Below are 22751 nucleotides of genomic sequence, written 5' to 3' on the forward strand. Positions count from 1 at the left end.
AACTCCTTTGTGCATTTTCTTTTTTTGTCAATGAGTATATTTCAAATCAAGCAAAAATAGGTTTATGGTATCACATGATATAACATACCCAATAAAAGGTACCTTGGTATTCCTACTAAGGTCACAAAGTTACTCAAAAGATAAATTTAATCAGAATTAAAGGTTATGTCACATCTTAGGGTTTCTGCTGCTCTTGCTTCAACTTCCAAACATGAACAGGACCAAACATGAACAGTGTGCTTTCTGAATTGCACAATTATATCTAGATTTATCAGGGTTCGAGTTATCAACTTGACCGCTTGTGCTAGATATCAGAGGTGGTCTGAAACCTAGGAAACAAGCTGTAAACATTGTGGACACATATTCAGCTGTACCTGACAGATGGAGCAATATAGTTAAAGGTAGATAAAGTAATGTATTGGGTAAGACACTTCAATTATCTTAGGTTACAAGAGAAGTATGGGTGGTGGGAATACCCCTTGTACTTTTTGGAGTCCACTGACGGCCTATATACAGTAGCCAGCACTTCACAGATCCAAAGAACCAATTGGTGGTTAATTTGCCCAATAGATTGCCACTGATGCCTCCAGATTTGGTTTGCTTACTATTGATACGAATGATATCTTGTTCATTTCCATTGTAATCCTTTATATACACATCCAGGTCTCACTCCAGCTGCAAAGCTTTACAACCACGTGATATACCACAAGTCTGATTATACTGAAAAGCATTGACACTTATTACAGTTGTCTCATTCTTGTCATTGCATATCCATGTAGACGGAAGCCAAATTAGCATGTCTGACTACCACAGACTAAACAGGTCGTATTCCATAATAACTGCTGCTGATATAAGATGAACAATCTGCAGGCCTTGTTCCTACATTGTTATGTGACTGTAGCACTTTAAACAGGTCATTGCTGCCATAAAACATTACAGAATTAACAGTGATAACATGAATCATTTGGAGGTGACATTGTCACTCGCAACATGACAGTAAGCCCTAGATCACTTAAACATGCTTGCTCATGCAGAAAATTGCTGGGATTACAGGTGCCGAAATTGTCAGTGCATTGTAACAGTGTGTAGAGGTCATGTGTCAAGGCAAACCATGTGTCACCTCTAGGAACTCTTGGCTCTCCGATGGGACTTGTAGATTAAACCTTCGTATAAGGTATGGCCTTTTCTGATGATAAAAAGCAGCACTGCACCTTCCCTCACGCCACTCCATTCGCAGAGCATCCACTGAATGGGAACACGCAGGAATTAGTGAGGACAAGTAGATATAACAATAACCATGGGGTAGATAGAAGCTCCCCAACCATATGACCTGGTGCTGGTGGTACTGGCATGCAGTGATATGCAGTTTTATGTGGTGCCGACACTCAGATTGTGAATGGCAGGTGAACTATTCACAAGTAGCAAAGCAGGGTCTTTTGGAGAAGACAGAGATACGTTTAACATAAAGGACAGGTAGAAGAGTTTAAGGACATACATACATAGATAGATTTTCAGACACATATCCAGTCACTCCAACCTATGTAGCTAGGCTACCTGGGACTGTGAATTATATACCATAGATCTAGGTCTATAATGCCCTTGGTACGCTGTTCTCTATAAATACTGTCAGAACTCCTCTAGTATTGTTTGTATTATTCTTATTTAGTGTACATGCCATTTCTGAAAAAAGAACTTTTGACAACACACAACATTAGAAAAATTTGTTTAGTACAAAAAGGAAATGTACACAAGACAGAGAACTTAAATCCCAAATACACATAGTAAATCTGACAAACTCTTGGAAGCAGCGTACAGAAGCAACAGCAGAGTGCAAATGAGTACAATGGACAAATGTGCTTGTGACCTCAACTACTTTAGGAAATTTACAATATAAAACATAACAGAGGAATACTCAAGAGAATCTCGTCTTTACATAGGGTGTGAAAAAGAATATCCTCCATAAGACGTCCATACTGATTTACTATACAAGTTCATGTACATATAACCTAAATACTCGGAAATTCAAAGCCCAAAGAACACTCAAAGGAATTATTTTCGGAAAAGTGAAATCCTAGGTATCCTTGACTATAGAAATGTACAGCCAGGACAAGATGGCGACTTCTTCAAGCGATGTGGAAGGAAAAAAACTTGCATATAATGGGCTTGAAAATAAAGCTCTGACCCATGCAAAATGCTCCAGAGCCGCCACCTCAGCATCTTAGATGTCAAGTACCAATCAGAAACCAGACCCTTGTCTTTCTATGTCGCTGCACGTAAACCAATGACAGTGACAGACCAGCAGCATCCCTCAATAATCTGATTATCTGCCAAGAAATGCTGAGGTAAATACCAGCTAAACTACATGTACCAATACATTAGTCAATTACCTCCTTACCGTCTGCAGTGAAAGGACACGGGTTGGCAGGCCTCAAATTCAGGGTGCTTTAATTTCTGAAGCCAAATACACGGTTCACTATCTGAACTAAACAAGGGCCATCAATAGACTACATAACAGTAACAACCGGGCAATTTCTTCTGTCTGTGTATGTGGTAATATATATCCGTTCTGAGGCTAGTCAGCTGAGACTATCATGCATTTTCCTTCTGCAGTTTAGCTCAGAGCAGATCTGCTTACCTTCAGGTCTAGCGAGAAAGAAGTGGTTAATATTACACCAGAGCTGGCTACATGGATTTGATGACAGAGGTTTTCTGCATTGATTTGATGCACCTTGTTTTTCCTGTTATTTACTTCCTTGACACTCACTTACATATCATTATTGTCACACATTTCTCCAGGTACTTCAAGTTCTGATGTAGAGCCAAGATTTGTAGAAAATCATACCATGACTGTAAGTCTTATTTGCCTAGCCACATTTATATTGTCTCCCTCGCCTCAGCTAACTGGTGTGCTTTATGTTGTGTAACATTTTTAAAGATTACTTTTCTATTTTTACCTTAATTTTTCCAAGATGTAGTAAGGTCCTGGAAACTTGGCATTGCAATGGTGTCCATACACCAGAAAAGGATTGGTGATTTGTCTATTCTATTTGCCGTCTGAAAATTAAATTGTATAAAACCCTGGTCACATAATATGGCAGAAGTGCATACATTTATTCCTAACGCCATCACAGCAGGCTCTAACCATTGCACTTGCTGCAGAACCACGGCATGTAAAACCAGTCACAATGATGTGGTTTCCATAGAAGCACCTCCAGAAGCATTACTAATTGATCTACAATCTAAGTTGCTATTGTTTACCGCTACTCTCAACCTTTCCAGATGCCATTAAATGATGTCATTGTTTTAAAGTGGATTTGTCAGCTGAATATGCTGAAATATGTAAAGGCAGTGTATTACAGCGAAAAGACTGTTATATCAGTATACACAGAAGCCTGCCAATCACCTGGTAAATACAGCGAAACCATTGCTATGATACTACCGTATTCTCAAATCGCTCTTATTAGTCAGACTGTATAATATCATTTGTGCCATTTTGGCTAATAGGAGAGCTAGCCCATATCCCCATTTCTGTAATAATGTACCTTTATATTGATCAGCATATTCAGCTGACAGATTTACTTTCAGTATATAGGGGTAGTCTAGTATCAAGAAGCTACCTCCTTTCCAAAGGAAAAGGATATTTTGCTGATTGGTAGAAGTCTGACCACTGGGACCCCCACTGATCGTAGCGGCAAACCAGTTTGACTGCAGCAACAGGACAGAAATGGGAACCACAGGAGCTAGCCAAAGGATAGTGATTGGTGCTGCAGTGCTTCCCACTGAAATGAATAGAGCAGCGATGTGTATGTTCTACATGTTACCTATTGCAAAACACCCCAGTTCTCATGAACAGTGCTAGTCCCAGTGATAGACTCTTACCAAGCAGCTGTTGCTGAAATATTCCTTTAACAGCTTGAAAATGTACAGTAAAGACATACGATTGCTTACTGTTATCATCATCATGCAATATGGCTTTCCATATTTGATACGCATTTGAACAGCTGGGACAAATAATAAGATGCTAAACCCTGACCTCTCATTATCAGGTTAAAAAAAAAAAAATACATTGTATTCGGAGTTTTTTCATGTTGCACTCTCCATGCACATCTATTGCTACTTGTAATACTCTGCAAGTAGCCCTTAGAAACATTTAGCACCTGAGCTGCCACTATGTACGGTAATTCCCCCTGAATTTGGTTGCATATCTGAGCAGAAAGTAACCAATATCTCTAAATCAGAAAAAAAAATGTATATAAAAGTATTCACAAAGCTACATGTAGCTTAGTGTCATTGCTGGGAGGTAAGGAACGCCCCCTCTGACAGTACAGGGCTATGAACGGGTACTGTCTGGAAGGGTATTCCTCACAGCCCAGCTAGACTGTTAGGGATGCCCTTTTGACGGTGGGCAGAGATTGGTGATGTTATATCTCTCCAGCCCCGGGGCACAGAACGGGAAAGCCGACATTGCGCTGAATTCAGCATGCTGTCAGCTTTCTAGCGGTGTATAAAACTGCATGTGCCTGAGGACATGAAAGGTTCTCTTTAACAGTCTCACAATTTGGCAATAGAAAGACATTTTATTGATTTCAAGGTTTTTATTTTTTAAAGACAGTAAAATACAAAAAAATTATCAATTTGGCAACGCTGTGATCATATGAACCGAGCAAATGAATAGTAATGCAACTGCATTACTTTTTCATTTCTACAGCATTCAAAAATTCCATAGCCGTCCCAGTATATTGTACAGAATAATGGTGCCATTAGGAATAACAATTTGTCCTGCAGAAAACAAGCCCTTATATGGTTCTGTAAATGGAAAAATAAAAAACTTATGGCCGTTGAAAGGAGGGGAAGATTGAAAATGCATAAACTACTAGGTCACTAAGAGGTTAATGCTGCTGTATTACAGTGCTGATTTTCTCAAATGAAAATCTGTGTATTTTGTAATAATATAATGTAATAATAATATCAGTGTGTCTGTTAAACGTAAAGAAATTTTACTCCCCCCAAGGATAAGATAAGATAATTGTTAGCTCGCATAAAGGGTATCTGTGGCGTGGAATACCTTTTGAGGGCTTGAAAGCCATCTGGCAATCTTTGGACACCTACTGCACTTTACAGGGTCTTTGACAGAGGTCCTCCTGCCCCCTTCCATCTCCCTCTCACTCCACGGTAATTCCCCCTTGTCTTTTTTCTACCCCTTTCTTGTGAATGTTGTCTTTTACATTGCTTATTATATTTATACTTTATATCTACTGCATACTGTATTTGTTCAAAAAACCTTTCAATGAAATTTTTCACTCCTTGTTTACTCCCACTTATTTCCATGACAAAATTGATAAGATCTGTCAGGAAATAATTGCCTAATCTACCTGCAGCATTGATCCCCTCACCTACCACACTTCATCCTGTTCATTCTCATCTTTTGAACCAGTTACAGAAGAGGAAGTCTCCCGGCTCCTCTCTTCTTATCACCCTACTACCTGCAGTCTACCTTCTCCAGTCTCTGTCCCCGGCCTTCACTACTTACCTTACTAAAATATTTAACCCCTCTCTCTTTCACTCCTCTTTTAAACTTGCTTTCATTACCCCGCTACTGAAGAAATCCTCCTTTGACCCGTCTTGTGCTGCTATCTATTGACCCGTCTCTAACCTATCCTTCTTCTCCAAAATCTAGGAATGCATCTTAACCCCTTACAATATGGCTTCCGCATTCTGTACTCTACTGAAACGACCCTTACAAGACCCCTCCAATGTTCTACTGACAGCAAAATCTGATGGGTCCTAGGCCCCCTGCTCTTCTCTCGCTACACAAACCAGATTTGGCTTCCGGTACCATATTTATCTTTATAGACTACATATTATTTTTTGTGTATGGTCAACTTAAAGAGAAAAAAAAAGTAAAAAAAAACAAACAAAACATATTTAAAAAGTAAAATAAATATTATATACTGTATATTTAAATACTCACACACCAAGTTTATACACTAAGTTTAGGGTATGCTCACACTGAGTTTTTTTGCAGGTGGATTTTGACGCAGAATCAGCCTCAAAATCCGCCTGCAAAAATGGCTCCCATTGGGAGCCGCTTTCTTTTTTTCCCGCTAGCTAGTAGCAACATGACCTATCTTGCTGTGAAGCCGTGGTATGAGACACACTTCTGTTTAGGCCCATTCATTCGGGCTTAATCAGGAGCGGGATGCTGTGCCAAAAAAAACACACATCGGAAAACTTTTCCGCCGTGTGAACGAGCTCTTACATTACCTGATAATTCTGAATATCTAAAAATAAATAATTTCATATATTTTACTTTAGATACTAGATTATAGGAATTTTACCGTACTTTTACCATATACTGTACATGTATCCACCCAGCTCTGTGGAATTCTGGCTACGTTTGGGAGTAACTGTACAAAATATTCCATAAACTATGCTTACTCTGCTTGTAAGGAATTAATTGTAATCCTTCATAGCATGGCTAAGCAACAAAGCCAAAAAATATTAGCAATCTTTTTTCAAGGAAGCTTTTATGCCTCCAGCTCTTAGCTATTCCCTTACACCATTTATAACTGAAAGCTGAAGATAGCTACTACTGAATAGTATGAAGACATCTACCAAGATACAGATCAAAAAAATAAATCAAATAATTGTTACATTTTTTAGAAGCTTATAGAACTGTGAACTGCAAACTATAGCTTATCCACTGTTTATAAACTACAACTTTGGGCATGCCCTGAAACAAATCACAATGCTCCAAATGCCAGTCAAAATGCCCCTTACCCCGTTAGCACAAGACTTGCAAGCTTCAGAGTATACAGACGGAAGGTAAAGGAATTTTCCCACCAACAACACTCATTCCCTATTCACAAGATCGGTGATAAAAGTCTCGTTGCTTGGGGTATGACCTCTTGGACACCAAGCAATCAGAAATAATGGAGGCTCCAAAATGGCTTGTGAGAATGCAGCGGTGTTGAGTAGGCATGAGAAGTAAAAGAAACAGTGGATTTAAGGACCCTTGTTCTATGATTGTTTTGGGTCCTAGTGGTTGAACGTCCAGCATTCAGACACTTATGCTATATAATCTCTCCACAGGATAGGGGATATTACATTAGAACACTCTATCCTACGTCTGGGACCCACATATATCAGCAGACCCAAGGAGCTCACTGTAGTGCCCAGCACAGCAATGCCCATTCAAATTTGGTTGTACCTGGTATTGCAGCTTATCCCATTCAAGTAAGTGTGGATAAATTACAGTACCAGACGGACACAGCCATAACTGTATGGTTATCATTGTCCTGGTACTTTAGAGAAGGGCTGAAGTAAGGCTCTCCAATTTTGCCTAAAAATAAAATCACTATTTGATTCAAGCTTATGGGTAATTCTTGATTTCACTCCGATTTTCTTGCATTTACTTAACCCCTTCACGACATCCACTGTACTTTTATGGTGAAAGTCAGGTCTTTAAACTCACCAAGACTCCACTGTTCTACACAACAGACACTTTCATGAGTTTGCTCTGGTCATGGCCAATTTTTTATTTTATGACCCCTGATCTCACTCCTGGTGCTTCCCAATTCAAGCCCCACTGCCCCTATACTTGCAGGATGGCTCCTGAGGGGTGGAGTCACAGGAGGCGTCCTGTACCTATTGCAGGCAGAAGTCTTACGAAAGCTCCCAGGCCAGTCACAGATATATAACTATTGAGGCTTGCCTGTAGTTAAGCTAATAAAACCATAACAAAATGTATATACACCCAACTTCTTTCTTTCTGGTGTTCTGTTGAAGTTGTCATTCTCATTGTAAGGGGAGACTTCAACGCTATCTTTCCTATGAAGATGGACAGAGTGTCTTCTAATCCCTCCAAACCTTCCCTAAGTAGACTGGCTACTAACTTGTTCTGTAAATATTCCCCATATGATCTCTGGTTCACTGATCATCTGACAGGTCACTCATTCTAATACTATTCACCTTCTCATGTCACCCAAACATGCATTTTTCAGAAATATCCAGATCTTATGACTACTGATAGGAACGGACATGGTTGTAATATCATCGTGTGACCACGGTCCCGTCTCCGTGTATTTGAAAGTCACACACACCCCATTTCTAATGTGTCACTTAATGAGATATTAGTCAGGCACTCTCAACAAAGAGTCGAGATAGCAATTCCAATGGTACCTTTTTATTGTGATCTGATGCTCTAAGAAATTAAGTGATGGATCGCAATACAATAAAAGGTACCACTACAATTTGTGAGAAGTGTACTAGTTATACAATAACTAATGTTGGTACTGGCAGTCTCCCTTTAATTAAAGAAATATAAGGGAAATCTGGAACAGAAGTTTAAAATAATAGAAGACTATGGAAGAATTTATTAACCCCTCTATGCCAGTTTTTCTGATTAGAAAGGCAGAAATATGGTGCACTTTTGGTGCATAGCCCTTTTTGTGCCTAAGATGCAGCACATTGTTGGTTTGGTTTAGCATTTTTATGAAATTGGGTGGCGACCAAGCTAAGCCAGGGTGGGGACATCTCAAGCCAACAAATTTACTATTACTCACACCAAAAAACTGGTGTGAGTTATCCCTAATATCTGTGCCAGTTCCTGACTGGCTTAAATTTGAATCCTGGCGCACAAGAGAACACAGGCATCATTAAGAGGCTGGAAGCTCGTAACAATTCAGGCCCATCTTGCAAGTTCACCGATGGCTACACAATGAATGTAAGTATAAGCTGTGGAAACATAATGCCACGGTGACATTAAGATTAGCACTTAGCCTGCTCTGACCACAAATTATGAAAAAAAGAGCCGTACTTTAACAATGCCACCTACCTATTCAAGTTAAATTGAATACAGTATCATAACCAAATGCCATTATTATATACCTGCAATGAATTTGAGGTTATAAAAGTCATATTTTAATATTCACCTAAATCTGCTTTTAAGCCAAGGACCAATCTAAAAAAATACACAGTGCACTAATATATATGCTAGTACAATACATAAATGTACAACGTGTGGGCAAGTAACTACTTTGCTTAAAAGGTAGCATTTTCACAGTAAAAACCTGGGTAAAATCAATAAATATTAGTACAAATTCCGAGTGGCATGCCAGTATATCTTTTCGTCTGTTGCATGTGCCACACGGTCTGCATAGAACTGCAGATGAAAAATAGAGCATTACAAGTTAAGGAGAAAACATTGTCATTTCAAATTTGTTTGTTTTTACTATTGTGTATACAGCTGAATAGGGAACATTTTCCTAATATACGTCATTAACTGATAGAGATTCCTTTTATTACTTAGCATAGCATTACTGTAATAGGCCACTACATGGGAGAGTCCATTCAGTATACAGTGTGTACTATAGACGTGGCGTCGTGCTAGGATTACTTGTACAGAAAGAATCCTTATCCTGCTTTTACTGTCCCTGCTCTCTTTCTACCGGTTTAGAGTGCCCATAAAACCTAATCTAACTTCATGTCCCTGCCTATATTTGCTGACCAATATATCGCTCTGCTAAGGCCTACTACTATCTTGCTTTACAAGTGTGTCCCTCTCACATGTAGCTGACAGGACCGTGCTGAGAGATTGGAGCGGGGCTTAGCAAAGCAATTTATCAGTCAGCAAATACAGGCAGTTTATGCAGGGGCATGAAATAAAGTTAGTTCGGGTTTTATTAGCATTACAAACTGATAGAAAGTAAGCGGGGAGTGTAGAGTTAGGCCAAGGAGTCTGCTCCTGGAGGAAGGAGAAACTTTAAAGCTAGTTTCTCAATTAAAGTAATCAGATTTAGTATAAAGTATAAATGAATAAAGTATAAGAAAAATGATCCCCACACATCCCTCTACACAACAGTATAAAACATACCGTACAACAGGACAGTTACATTAAAGGGGTTTTCTTAATAAATAAGAAAATTCTGGATTATTAGCTGGAGATCCGCTGTTCATCTTTTGCATAAGAGCAGAGTGGCTGCAAAGAGAATCTCTTTCACTCTGGAGGACATTTCTTGTTCTGCATTACACAGACAACTTATTGATTTGAATGGCACTGTGTAATGTTTAAAGGGACTCTATCATACAGAAAACTGATTTTGAGCTAAGCATATGCCTGAAGTGAATAGCCTTTAAAAAGGGGCTATTCAGGTGCTGCCTCCAGTTCTTCCAAAGACCCCCCCCTTCCTGTTTTTAGTAATAATGGGTAAATACTATATGCTAATGAGGCTCACCGAGCACCCTGGGCATTCCCCAGGACCAGTGAGCATCCCCTGTGTCATACCTCTATAACACCCCTCTGTTGCTTGCAATCCAAAAGACCCCTCCACCACACTTGCTGTACCGCCTATATCTTTTGTTTTCTCACTCCTGGCGGTTGAAATTGTGTGCTTGCGCAATAACGCTCCGTTCTGAGTGGTACTGCGCATGCCCGAGCACCATTTTCTTGTAGACCGTGCAGTCTTTTGGAGTGCAAGCAACAGAGGGGGCCTTACAGAGGTATGACGTGGGGGGTGCTTGCTGGCTCCGGGGAACGCCCAGGGTGCTCGGTGAGCCTCATTAGTATATAGTATTTACCCATTTTTACTAAAAACGGGGGGGAGGGACTTTGGAAGAACTGGAGGCAGCACCTGGATAGCCTTTTAAAAGGCTATTCAGGCATATGCTTAGCTCAAAATCAGTTTTCTAAATTATAGACTCCCTTTAATATCCCCTGTAATGGTGCCGCAGGTAAAGGGAACACTTACTGTCAGGTTTCCCCTCATATAACAGCCGATTAATGTGGATTCCAACAAGGGGACATTTTGTGATAAGCTTATTGCCAAGGGACACTTCTAAGTTCAAAATGGACAACCCTCTTAACATTATTTGGGCCTTAGGACTTGCTTGATTACATATAAATACCAACAACACATAGCATTGAGCTGCCCTATTTTAGACTGGGGCCCTACATAGCGTAAATACCGCGGCTAAATCACACACTGTGAAAAAATATCTGCAGTGGATATAGTACCAGTTATACCTATGAAAACCCAAGCAGTTTCCCTATAGGTATAATGGAAGCACAAAGTCGGCAAAGGAAACCTCTGTGGACTTTCTCTAAGGCCGGTTGCAGATGACCTTGCTGCAACCGTCCGGCTGCAAATTAAAAGCACAGCGGTACACGAGGGACATGGGGATGTCCCCGTGTGCCGCCTGTGCTTCCGAGACTCCTTTCATTTAAAGAATAGGAGCCATGAAAGCATGGCATGATAAATAGGACAGAAACAGGACCTGTCCTATCTGATGTGGTCCGGACTGTCGGCCCGCAAACGGGACCATGAAAATCACAGTAATGTTTACAGGCCCATAAAATAGAATGGGTCAGTGTGAGCCACACTATGGTCATCTGCAAGGGGCATAAAGGAGCTCTGCGGGGAAAAAAATCACAGTTTTTCTGCAGCTTTTTTTTTTTTTTTGCTATGGCCTGGTACATAGGGCCTTAGTCTTAAGCAGTGTTATTCTACATTTATATTTTCTATATGGATGTGACCCATGGCTCACAGAAAATGTGTTCTTAAATATTGAGCACAATGTTTTACATTTAATACATCACACGCTAGAATTACTTTTCAAATAGAGCAGAAATACACGCCGCTTTAGTTACTATAGTAATACAGAATTTTTCTGCATAGACCCACAAAGGATAAATTTAGATTCTATAACATATTTACTGCATTCTCTAAACACGAGGAATATTTGCATCTAATATATCACCACATAACCATGCTAATCCTAAAGTCCTAAAAATCACAAGTTTGGAATGTGCTGCTCAGCAGTAGACAGATACACAAAATTAAAGTAACATTGGTGCATAAGTTAATATGTAATATCATTATATATCTTCATATATATATTTATATTCATATATATTCATTTATATTCATATATATTTATTAATTTTTTTAATTTCATTCCAATTCTATTCAGTAAAGTCAATTGCGTGACTTCACTCTGACCAGCTGGCAGCTCCAGGAATTACTATACAAATTAGGGCTCATTCATGTTGAACATACCTGACTTTTGGTCCTTGTCTGCTACTAAAATGCACCCCTCCCATATGACCCGCATTCTTACTCCACCCAGCTAATAATTCTCTTCAATCCCAGCATGAGGTTCCACACCGTCAAGGATGAGGCATTTAGTTAGGCAGCCTGGCAATAGGGGAGCAGCATCCAAATTTATGTCTATGTGGGAACACAAAGTATACTGTTGATGCCATCAAGGAGGCTATGAGAATGATCCAACATAGTGGGGGATCGGAGAGTGCAGCAGCTCCTACAAAAACGATTTAGGTACACCATAAAGAATGTTCAAATAAGTTACTGGTATAATAGAAAAGCAGGTCATGATAATGCAATATAAAAAAAAAAGAAAGAAAAAAACACAACAATAATTTCAGTAAAATGTTAAGCTTTCTATCCTCTGCGAGTAATTGTTATGGAGTGTGGAGTAATGAATAAGGCATCCAGTCATGCCTGGGCCACTGTTGGTATAACTCAAAGCTGGCAGCTGGAGACACCAGTTATACTAAACTGCAGATGTCTGTCTGTTTCATTCTCATGGGTTAGGAATCATGGTGATTACAATGTCAAGTATTGTGTTCCTATTTTCTCTTACCAGTAAATCCCCATGGTGTTGTAAGACTTTGTATGTGACCAGAGTTACAGACAGAACATAATAGGCAGTTATAAATTACTGGTGGGATTGGCAGTGTTGCACATCCACCCTACACTAAGTCTGTGATATCAGTGATGAAATTCAGTTTGCTGTTTCATCTGTTACTTCCCATGTGTGCCCTTGGAGGCCCTTTGTATTGGATATACTCTCCTAAGACTCAAAGCCCCAGACTCCAGAGTGGAACGCAGCCAAAAGTCTTCACTGGTTTGTTGTGTTGACAACCACTTCATCATGCTCTTAGCTGCGAATGGAAGTCCATCAATAAGGAGTGATGAAAGTATGTCACACAGCACAGGTTGCCTACCAACCCTCATTTCTACCAAGAAAACATGGAAAGCACACCAAGGCCAGTGGACCAAAATATTCAATATGTTCGTTTAGTAACTGTAAGGATTACTTTTCATATTTCTCCAGTACGTCTGCGGATCCCAGCAGTCCTCTGATACATTTATCTAGCCCTGGCTAATATCAATATATCGATTCTGAATAGCCTGACAATGTTCACAGAAACCATAGTCTAATACAGAGTACTACTTTCGGCTTTTAATGTACATACAATTCACATCATGTTTCCAGGGACTGCTAGGTCACACCTTGTTAGGTATAAAGGTGCATGAACACCTTCAACAGTTGTTGGTTCTGGAAACTCACTTTCACCATCAAGGATGAATGCCTCTTTAATAGAGAGAGGGGACTTAGGTACTTCCATTGATTGATTCTGTCCTTTGTTTTCATCTGCCCTTGGGGGAATAGCTGGGACACCACCACATGCATTAAATATTTGGTCAACTCCACCTAATGGTAAGTTCACACGGGGTCACAAGACGGCTCCCATTGGTCAGTCAGGATTTTGGGCGCTCCTGGGCTATGTGAGTAGGTGTTGTGTTACTAAACAAAAGTGTGCACCTGTGCACTGGTGATGGACCTGTAAGTGGTTGAATGTCACGGTTCCTTGGACTGTAGATGAAGGAATGGAACAGGGATGTTTGCATATGACTGTGCGTGAACATGTGCACTTGTAGTAACTATGTAAGTTGATGAGATGACACAGTGTAATAGGTGTCGTAGTTACACATTTATTTTTTACTTCGAATTTTCCAACGATCTCATGTGGGCCAGTCAGAGATAGAGGGCCGGATGTGGCTCGTGGGCCGTACAATACCTAAGTCTGCAATAGCCACATCAGTATTCTGCCCACTAGCAACAGCAGAAAAACTCACCTCCCCCAATCTTCCTCTCACAAACAACAACCATATGCTGGCAGGAAGCTATATTAATTGGCTACTAAGAATTTCTTAGACTGCATTCACAAACACAATAAAAGATAAATAAAATCGCATGTGCTCGCTAAAAGGGCACATGTTTTGCCTTAAGAGCAATAAGAACTGATTAAAAAGCAAAAACATATGCCCTTTAAATCCCTGCATTTTTACATGCATTTTTTCCCATTGGGTTTTAAATGCATTTGAAAACTATAAAAACCACACCATGATAAATGAGGCCTTAATGCAATCTCTTTTATTAGAGAGTAAAGCAGCTCTGTCATCAGTAGGATGCTGGCAGTGACAGCCCTGGCAGTAAGTCCAGGTTTACAAAGTTAGGGTGCATTCAGACTACGTAACGCCGGGCGTGTATGAGAGCCGTACACGCCGGCATTACGGCAGACTGCCGAACACTTCCCATTCACTTCAATGGGAGCGCTCGTAAACGCCGCTGTTACGAGCGCTCCCATTGAAGTGAATGGGAAGTGTTCGGCAGTCTGCCGTAATGCCGGCGTGTACGGCTCTCATACACGCCCGGCGTTACGTAGTCTGAATGCACCCTTAGGGTGCTATTCTTCATGGTGACTGGACTTTATCTAGTTAGCTTCTACTTAGGAATTGACTTATCCAGCTTAAAATGAAAGTAGAAAACACTGCCATTGTTATTATTTTTCAAAATGTAACAAAAAAAAAGTTGCAAACTACCTTTCATGGGGCAAAACGTAAAATACAATAACAAAAATGTCCTGTTTTTGTATTAAAAATATCCTGTAATTGGTAGCAAGAGAAACTGTACAGTGATTAGCAGCTTTGCAATTTATTGCTTGCAAAGAGACTGAACAATTGCCTGCTGAGAATAGGACGTAAACCTTGCAGCAATTCTAACTTCTAATATCTATAGTGTTATTCATGTGTGGTTGGAATACACGTCACTCCACTTTAGATTATGGTGCTTGAGTGCTCCACTTCTTGTAAAATACGGTAATTCAAAAACCTGGAAATACAGAGAAGTTTATGCAAAATTTGGCTTTTAGTTTATTATGTATAATCCATAAGTGTAACGTTTTGGTCTCACACAGATGACCTTCGTTACACATTATAACAAAATAATGTACATGAGTAAATAATACAGGATCTGTACAGCGTACTACAACTGCAAGTATGCCCCAAAAAGCAGGTGTATATACAAATAAATGTGAAGAATATAGTATAATCGTGTAGGGTATTAGGGAGAATAAAGAGATATTCTGGCATGTATTCTATAGTGAATTAAAAAAAGGAAAGAATGGTATCAATTAGCAACACGGCAAAGTGTTCTATAATGGTGAATATACAGTAGAATAAACATCATAGATATACTGGAATCATCGATATACAAGGCATTATGCAACATTGCAGCACCTGAAAGAACCCTATGAGCGGTGTCCAAGTTTTTATGAGACTGTCTTCCATACAGATAATGCCACAATTTGCCCGAGGAGGAAGTACCATGTAAAAAATCATGGCGTTTTACATTCAAAGCAAAGTGGGTGGGATTCTAGTGAATCCAGTGGCCACTTTGCAGTAAAATCTGCGCTGAGGACACGGCACGATATCCAAAACCAGCACGGTTTTGGAAATCACAGCATGTCAATTATACCTATGAAAACGCTGGCGGTCTCCCCATTGTGATTGAAGCAGAAAGTCTGTAGAGGAAACCTCTGTGAACTTTTTGTCTAAAGTGTTGCAGTAAGCCCGATGATGCGTTGTCCCCGAGGTTTTTCCCACAGAGCTTTTTTGCATTGCCTTTTTTGCTGCAGATTTTGCTGCGGTTTTTGAGCCAAAGCGAGGAGTAGATTGAGCAGAAAGTATCAATGTAAGAACTTCCTATATATTTCCCATTCCTTTTGTAGCCATTCATGGCTTCGGATCAAAAATGCAACAAAAATTGCAATAAAACAAGCTGCACTTCCATAATGTGGGACTTTACCCAAGGTATTATACAATGTGAAAAACAGAACTAGAGTGCACAAAGGAAATAAGGAGTAAACAACCAGAGATGCAGAGAACTTTTTCCATGTTTTAATTGTATACCATTCCACTCTTATTGAATTCACAATAGAATGCATACCCAAATACCTCTTTATTCTCCCTAATACCTCACACAATTGTACTATATTTTTCACATTTATTTATACATACACCTGCTTTTTTGGGATACTTGAGGTAGTACATTAATTTTGTCAAGCAGATTATTATGTTGTAGATATGACAAAGGTCATCTGTACGAGACCAAAATGTACCACTTAAAAGCAGATTATTACATAAACTTTTCTGGGAGTGCCAAGTTTCTACATTATTATATATATTATTATATAGTGTTATTTATATATGATTGTAACTTATTAAAAAATTCAAGTATACAGGGAGAAATCTTACTGTACAGATCAATTAAATTTTCTTTTTATAGTAATTTATAAATTAATTACAAAAAGTATTCTTTCAAAAAGGCCTTAAAGGGATTCTATCATTAAAATCACATTTTTTGTCGATCACACGTCAGGAATAGCCTTAAGAAAGGCTTTTCTTCTCCTACCTTTAGATGTCTTCTCCGCGCTGCTGTTCGGTAGAAATCCCGGTTTTCGTCTGTATGCAAATGAGTTCTCTTGTAGCACTGGGGGCGGGCCCCAGCATTCAAACAGCACTGGGGGGGTCCCCAGTGCTGCGAGAGAAATCTCCAGCACCGCCTCCATCTTCTTCAGGAACGGCCTCTCTGCGTGACTTCTTCTGGAGCTGGGTTCAAACTTCTAGGCCTCGGGCAGAGCCAACTGCACATGCCTGCGGCGACAAGAAAAACAGCCGCTTACACAGCTGTTTTCACAGTTTTTTTCTTGTGGCCTGTGGGCATGCGTGTCGGCTCTGTCCGAGGCCTAGAAGTTTGAACCCAGCTCCAGAAGAAGTCACGCAGAGAGGATGTTCCTGAAGAAGATGGAGGCGGTGCTGGAGATTTCTCTCGCAGCATTGGGTATACTCCTAGTGATATTTGAACAGTGGGGCCCACCCCCAGTGCTGCGAGAGAACTCATTTGCATACAGACGAAAACCAGGACTTCTACCGAACAGTGGCACGGAGAAGATATCTAAAGTTAGGAGAATAAGGCTAGAAAAAGAAAAGAAAATCGACAAAAAAATGTGATTTTAATGATAGAATCCCTTTAAAAGATGGGCATTAGCTAACGGTTATCTGCTGTAACACACCAGCTCAGCCCTGTAAGTCTTGCTTGCTGCTGATCTAAAGAGAGCCTCTCCTTTAACTACATATATACAGATCTCTCTATATATATTACAAAGATGAATAAATTTTAAGAAAACCATAAAAAAAAAAAAATGTCAAAAAGGAGTTAAAGGAAATCCCTTGATGCAGTTATCCAGTGTAGATATTTGTTATTAGCGTCTAGGGCTTGGTTAAAAGGGTTTTTTCGGTTAAAATTATTAGTAACTTATTCTAAGGTAGATCATCAATATTAGATTGGTGAGGATCCAACACATGCCCTCCCCCACAATCGGCTATTCTCAGCAGCTCTTAGGCTCTGTTTTCACGGAGTAATGCCCTGCTCATTTAGACCCGTATACACGTGTCAGAGCGAGGTGCTTAAAAACAGATCCGATTGATTTCAATGGGTGCCGGCATACGCGCGCTACACATTGAAATCAATGGGAGGCTTTGTGAGAACAGAGCCTTAAACAGAGAACGGAGCAGGAAGCAGACAGATATTCTCTCTGTGTAGTGAATGAACTGAGTCACTGCAGATTCGCTGTTATCCAAGTGAACAGGAGCTGATCTGCGGTAACCTGGTCTGGACACCACACAGAGAACTGAGCTGCCTCCTGCACCATTCCCTGTGTATCAGCTGCTAAGAACAACCAATCAATGGGGAGACAGAACCACACAGATCTAATATTGATGACCTAATCTTATGATGGGTTATCAATAATTTTAGCCTGGAAAGCACATTTAACCCCTTTGTGACTCCCTGCCTTCCAAACCCCATAACTTTGTTATTTTTCCATTCACAGAGCCATATGGCTTAATGTTTGCAGGCCAAATTATACTTTGTAATGGTACCATTTAATATTCCATACAATGTACTGGGAAGCTGGAAATAAATTCAGAATGGGGTGCAATTGGAGAAAAACTGCATTTGTGCAACTTTTTTACAGGTTTTGTTTTTATGATATTGACTGTGCAGCTACAATGACATGTCAACTGTATTTTATGGGTTGGCATGATTACAGTGATACCAAATTTATGTAGTTAATTTAATATTTTTAACTGGTTTCCAAAACTCCAAAAATTAAAAAAAAAATTCTTGGAGTCGCCATATTCTGATGCCAGTAACTTTTTTATACTTCTGTGTATGGAGAGACATAAGGAGTCTTTTTTTTTACACAGTTAGATGTACTTTCAATATATACTAATTTGGGGAATTTATCACTTTTTATCCAATTTTTATGGAAGGTGAAACCACGAAATAACAGCAGTTTGGCCTTTGCAAAAGAACTTGAACCCCAGGTGGTCTGATCACTAATACAATGCATCGTAATGCTAATGCACTGCAAAATAGCAGTGCTTGTATTACAGGCTGCATAGAACAGACTGTAATACAACTCTATGCCAGACAAGCCTGGGGGACTTCTATAAGTTCCCAGCTGTAATGGCAATGGATCGCTGACCCTGGATCTCATTCCAGGGGCTGGCGATCCACCCCAGCTGGGGAGGTTAAAGGGCTTTTCTCAGCTATTCTACTGTCTCCTCTCCCCTCCACTTCCTGGTATTCAGCTCATCCAAGCTCCTGCTTGCTGTAAACAGCAATTATCTGGATTTATGTACACAGATAACAGACACTGCTCCAGGAAGCTTTACCAGCACTTATCAAGGCTCAGTAACTGAAAACAGTAGGTATAGAGAGGTGTGAGAGAGTGAAGGGTGTGGTCTGGGAAGACAGGTATGTCCCAGCCAGGCAGCTAAAGGGTGTTTGGTAAAGACTCACACCAGGGAAGTCAGCTGACTAATCAGGCCCTAATAACAGTATGAGTGTGAAGACTAGCAGGGTGGCACCACACTGACAGAGCTGACCTGTCCAGACCGGACCTCCAAAGCAGGTACTGTGCCACCCGTTGTTGTTGCCAAGGTGGGAGACTGATTGCCAGTCTCCTGTATAGTCAGGGAAAAGTTTCCTTACGTTTAAGTTAGTTTTCTCAGCCGAGAAAGGTTTTTTTGTTTTGTTTATCCTGTGGCTTTGCAAAAGCAGTGTATGCGTTACATGTGAATAAAGCCTGAACTTGTATGCAATCCAGTGTCTGTGTCCCTGTTTCCTGCACTGCTACAAGCATCTACCTGAGCGGTTCCCCACAGAGGGAAAAAAAGAGACTATGTGTGTGAGATATATATCTATGTATATAGGCAGGAGCAGGGACTGAGTCATCATTCTGACCTGTAGCAGGTCTGTAACCTAGGCAACCAGCTGTAAACACTGAGCAGAAAGATTTAGTTGTATCTCGCAAACAGAACAAGATGGATAAAGCAATGTACTGGGTAAAACACTACCCTTAGCTTCAGCTACAAGTCTGAATATGATCCTTGAGATGAGAATACCCCTTTAATTCTCTGATCATGAGCACTGTCGGGCCTCTGCTGTATAACCCAAAGTTTGTTCCCCACACCGCAACTATTGACTTATGAAAAAAATAAAGATGTCTCATATCATCAGGGAGGCTGCTTAGAAACACAGGTGATGATTAAAATGTAGTCTGTATACATTCATGTAAAAGAAAATGAATATTGCATATGAGAATATAAAGGCTATGCAGTGCAATAAGGGAATGAACTGTGATGGCTGCATTTCCATGGCACAGACCTTCAATACTAATAATAATAACCACAGTCAGGTTGTCTTGCTCATGCCTGTAGCCATTAATTGACCAGCTGCTCTCAAAGCTCTTCCATAGCCACAGAGGTCTATGTGACAGGAAGTGACAGTGCCAAGCAATGTAGGATGGATAAAAATAATATGGGCAGGTCGCACTGTACTTGCTGTGATATAATATATTTGCATGACATGCTAGTCAGCCCACTTGTGAACACCAAAAAAAATGTTCAGTGTGTTTAAGTAGTGCAAATGGTTATAGTGCATTGAGTCTGTACTTATTAACGTGCATATACTATAATGTATACAAAGAAAGTGCCAAATTATTGCAGCGACCCTTTAATATGAGTCTCCAGTTTTTTTCTTTTAGAGATGCAAGACAGTTCTTGAAACAGATTCATAATTTGCTATTGCTGATGTTATTACCCATTCTATTACCCTGTACCTACTGTATGCCTATTTCCTGCTTCTGCAACACACAGCAGCACTATTACTGAAATGGACCTTTAACTCTTTAACCCCTTCCCATCGGTGGAATTTTTTCGATTTTCATTTTTTGACCTCTTCCAAACCCCATAACTTTTTTATTTTTCCATTCACAGAGCCATATGAGGGCTTATTGTTTACAGGACAAATTGTTCTTCATTATGACACTATTTGTTAACCTGTACAATGTAATGCGAAGCTGTAAAAAAAATTCAGAATAGGGTAGAATTAGAGAAAAAGTGTATTTGTGTACTTTCTTACGTGCTTCATTTTTACGGCGTTCACTATGCAGCCTAAAGGACATGTCCCCTGTATTCTATTAGTTTATTTTATTAGGTATTCACCAGTATGGCTGGGGCAGTCATGTGATCGCCACAGGCACATTTTCTGATTATCTGGTGACGTTCCATTTCCCTGTTTCTGGAAGCGTAAAGTCACAAATACTACCCCATCCCATCATACTTACCTGTCTTCCTGTCCTGCACAATAAAAATGGAGTGCTGGCTACAGTACAATTCCGGGATTCCGGCTCTATTGTGCACGCAACGGCAGACATCAAAGAAGAAGAGTAGCCCCACAGAAGGAAGTCATCTCCCGTGCCCAGAAGATCTGGACAGGAAGACAAGTAAGTATGATGGGGTTGGGGGGGGCTGTTAAATAGTAACGGCTAGTAGCTAGTAGATGGCTAGGGAGACAGGGATAGGGGTGTAAGGGAGTGAGAGAGGGAGGGAAAGGGAGTGAGAGGGAAGTAGTGTGAGTCAGCTTGTGCAATGCATCATAGCAGTTGTAGGATAAAAGCACAGGGATCTACATCATGTAATCAAATACAGAGGATGCCAGGATCTCACAGAGAAACCCAGACATCACTCTAAACATTGCTAAATTAGGGTGCACTTTTTAACCCATTAATAGCACTAACAGACCTTTTTAAAGATTTTTTTTTCCCGGAAAACCCCTTGGTCGCTAAGGTTAAATGTGATTCTATGTCAAAATATAATGCACATTAAAGAGGACCTTTCATGTCCTTGCACATGCAGTTTTACATACCGCTAGAAAGCTGACAGTGCTCTGAACTCGGCGCACAGTCGGCTTTCCCATTATGGGCCCTGGTGGAAGAGCTGTCAGGAGTGCCCTTCTGACGGTGAACAGCTATCGGTAAATGCATTGATAGCTCTTCCACCGGGGAACATAACAGGAAAGCCGATGGTAAATATGGTATCATTGTAATCATGATGACCCTCTAGAAAATGCTGCCATGTCATTTTTAAACAGGACCTTTCATCACTTAGGGCACATGTGTTTTTATACACCGCTAGAAAGCCGACAGTGCGCTGAATTCAGTGCACTGTCCGCTTTCACAATCTGTGCCCCAGGTGAAGCGCTATTGGTGCCAGTACCAGAGCTCTTCACCGTTAGAAGGGCGTTCCTGACAGTCTGTTAGGAACGCCCTTCTTCACAGTAGTGCCTATTGCGCTGTACTGTGAGAGCGGGAGGAACGCCTCCCCTAGTACTCGTCTATGGATGAGCACTATCAGTAGGAGTCCAATTAAAAAACAAAAATAAATATGTATACTTCGCGCTGTGATGATCCACAGACAGACAGATGATCTGTCATTTGACAGCCAAATGAGTTATATTGAGAAGTAACAGTAGGAGAAACTTAAATATTTTGGGGTTGTTTTTTTTTTTCTTCTTGTTTTTTTTTTAAAGATTTTTTTTGTTTCTTTAGAATATTATGGATTCTGCATTAACCCTTTCCCTACATACCCCATCCTATTGCAGTAGATGCCAGGTACTTAAAGGGGCTCTATCATTGGGAAAAGTCATTTTTAACTAATCACATCCTTGCTGATTAGCCTCTCGGTGCATCCCGCAATTCTCATTGTGCACCCTCTGCCTATTCTTTCCTATGTATGTGTACAGCACAGGCTGCTGCTGCTGACTTCCTGCTTCCTGTTTGCACACACAGATAGGAGAGTATAGCAGAGATAGTTTCCAGTGCTGCTGGGAACTTCCTGTGCTGGCTGGAAGCTAATTAGCATATGAATAAAATCGGGCTCATTCAAAAACCACTGAGGCAATCTACATACTAAAGGTGGGTGTGGAATAGCATTTCTAAAGGCTATGCAAGGATGTGATTGGTTAAAAATGACTTTTCCCAATGATATAGCCCCTTTAAATATTGCAAGAGCTAAGTGGCCACTACAATGCTAATGACCATGATCAGTTTTTTAATCAAAGCTGGACAAGGTGCCATTTTGGGAAACATCAACAGTGCCCAGAAGGAGATCCCTTGCCATGACAACTGAGAGGCTACTGAAGGCTCCCAGGCTTGTCTGGCATATACCACTATTACAGGCTGCTCTATGTAGCCTGTA

The 22751-nt window shown here is 40.3% G+C and overlaps 1 protein-coding gene across 2 annotated transcripts in view; it reads right to left on the reverse strand.

The window, feature by feature from the left end:
* The window catches only part of FAM131A (family with sequence similarity 131 member A), a 52969-nt gene that overhangs the window by 23083 nt on the left and 7135 nt on the right, over positions 1 to 22751 (reverse strand). Inside the window, exon 2 of one of the 2 annotated variants that reach the window (XM_075268439.1) lies at positions 1121 to 1245. The exons of the other annotated variant lie outside the window; for it this stretch is intronic. Within the exon in view, the coding sequence (XP_075124540.1) occupies positions 1121 to 1245 (125 nt within the window). The remainder of the gene's footprint in view (positions 1 to 1120; positions 1246 to 22751) is intronic. 2 annotated transcript variants of the gene reach the window in all.

This window comes from Leptodactylus fuscus, chromosome 3 (genome assembly GCF_031893055.1).
Source record: "Leptodactylus fuscus isolate aLepFus1 chromosome 3, aLepFus1.hap2, whole genome shotgun sequence".
Taxonomy (NCBI): domain Eukaryota; kingdom Metazoa; phylum Chordata; class Amphibia; order Anura; family Leptodactylidae; genus Leptodactylus; species Leptodactylus fuscus.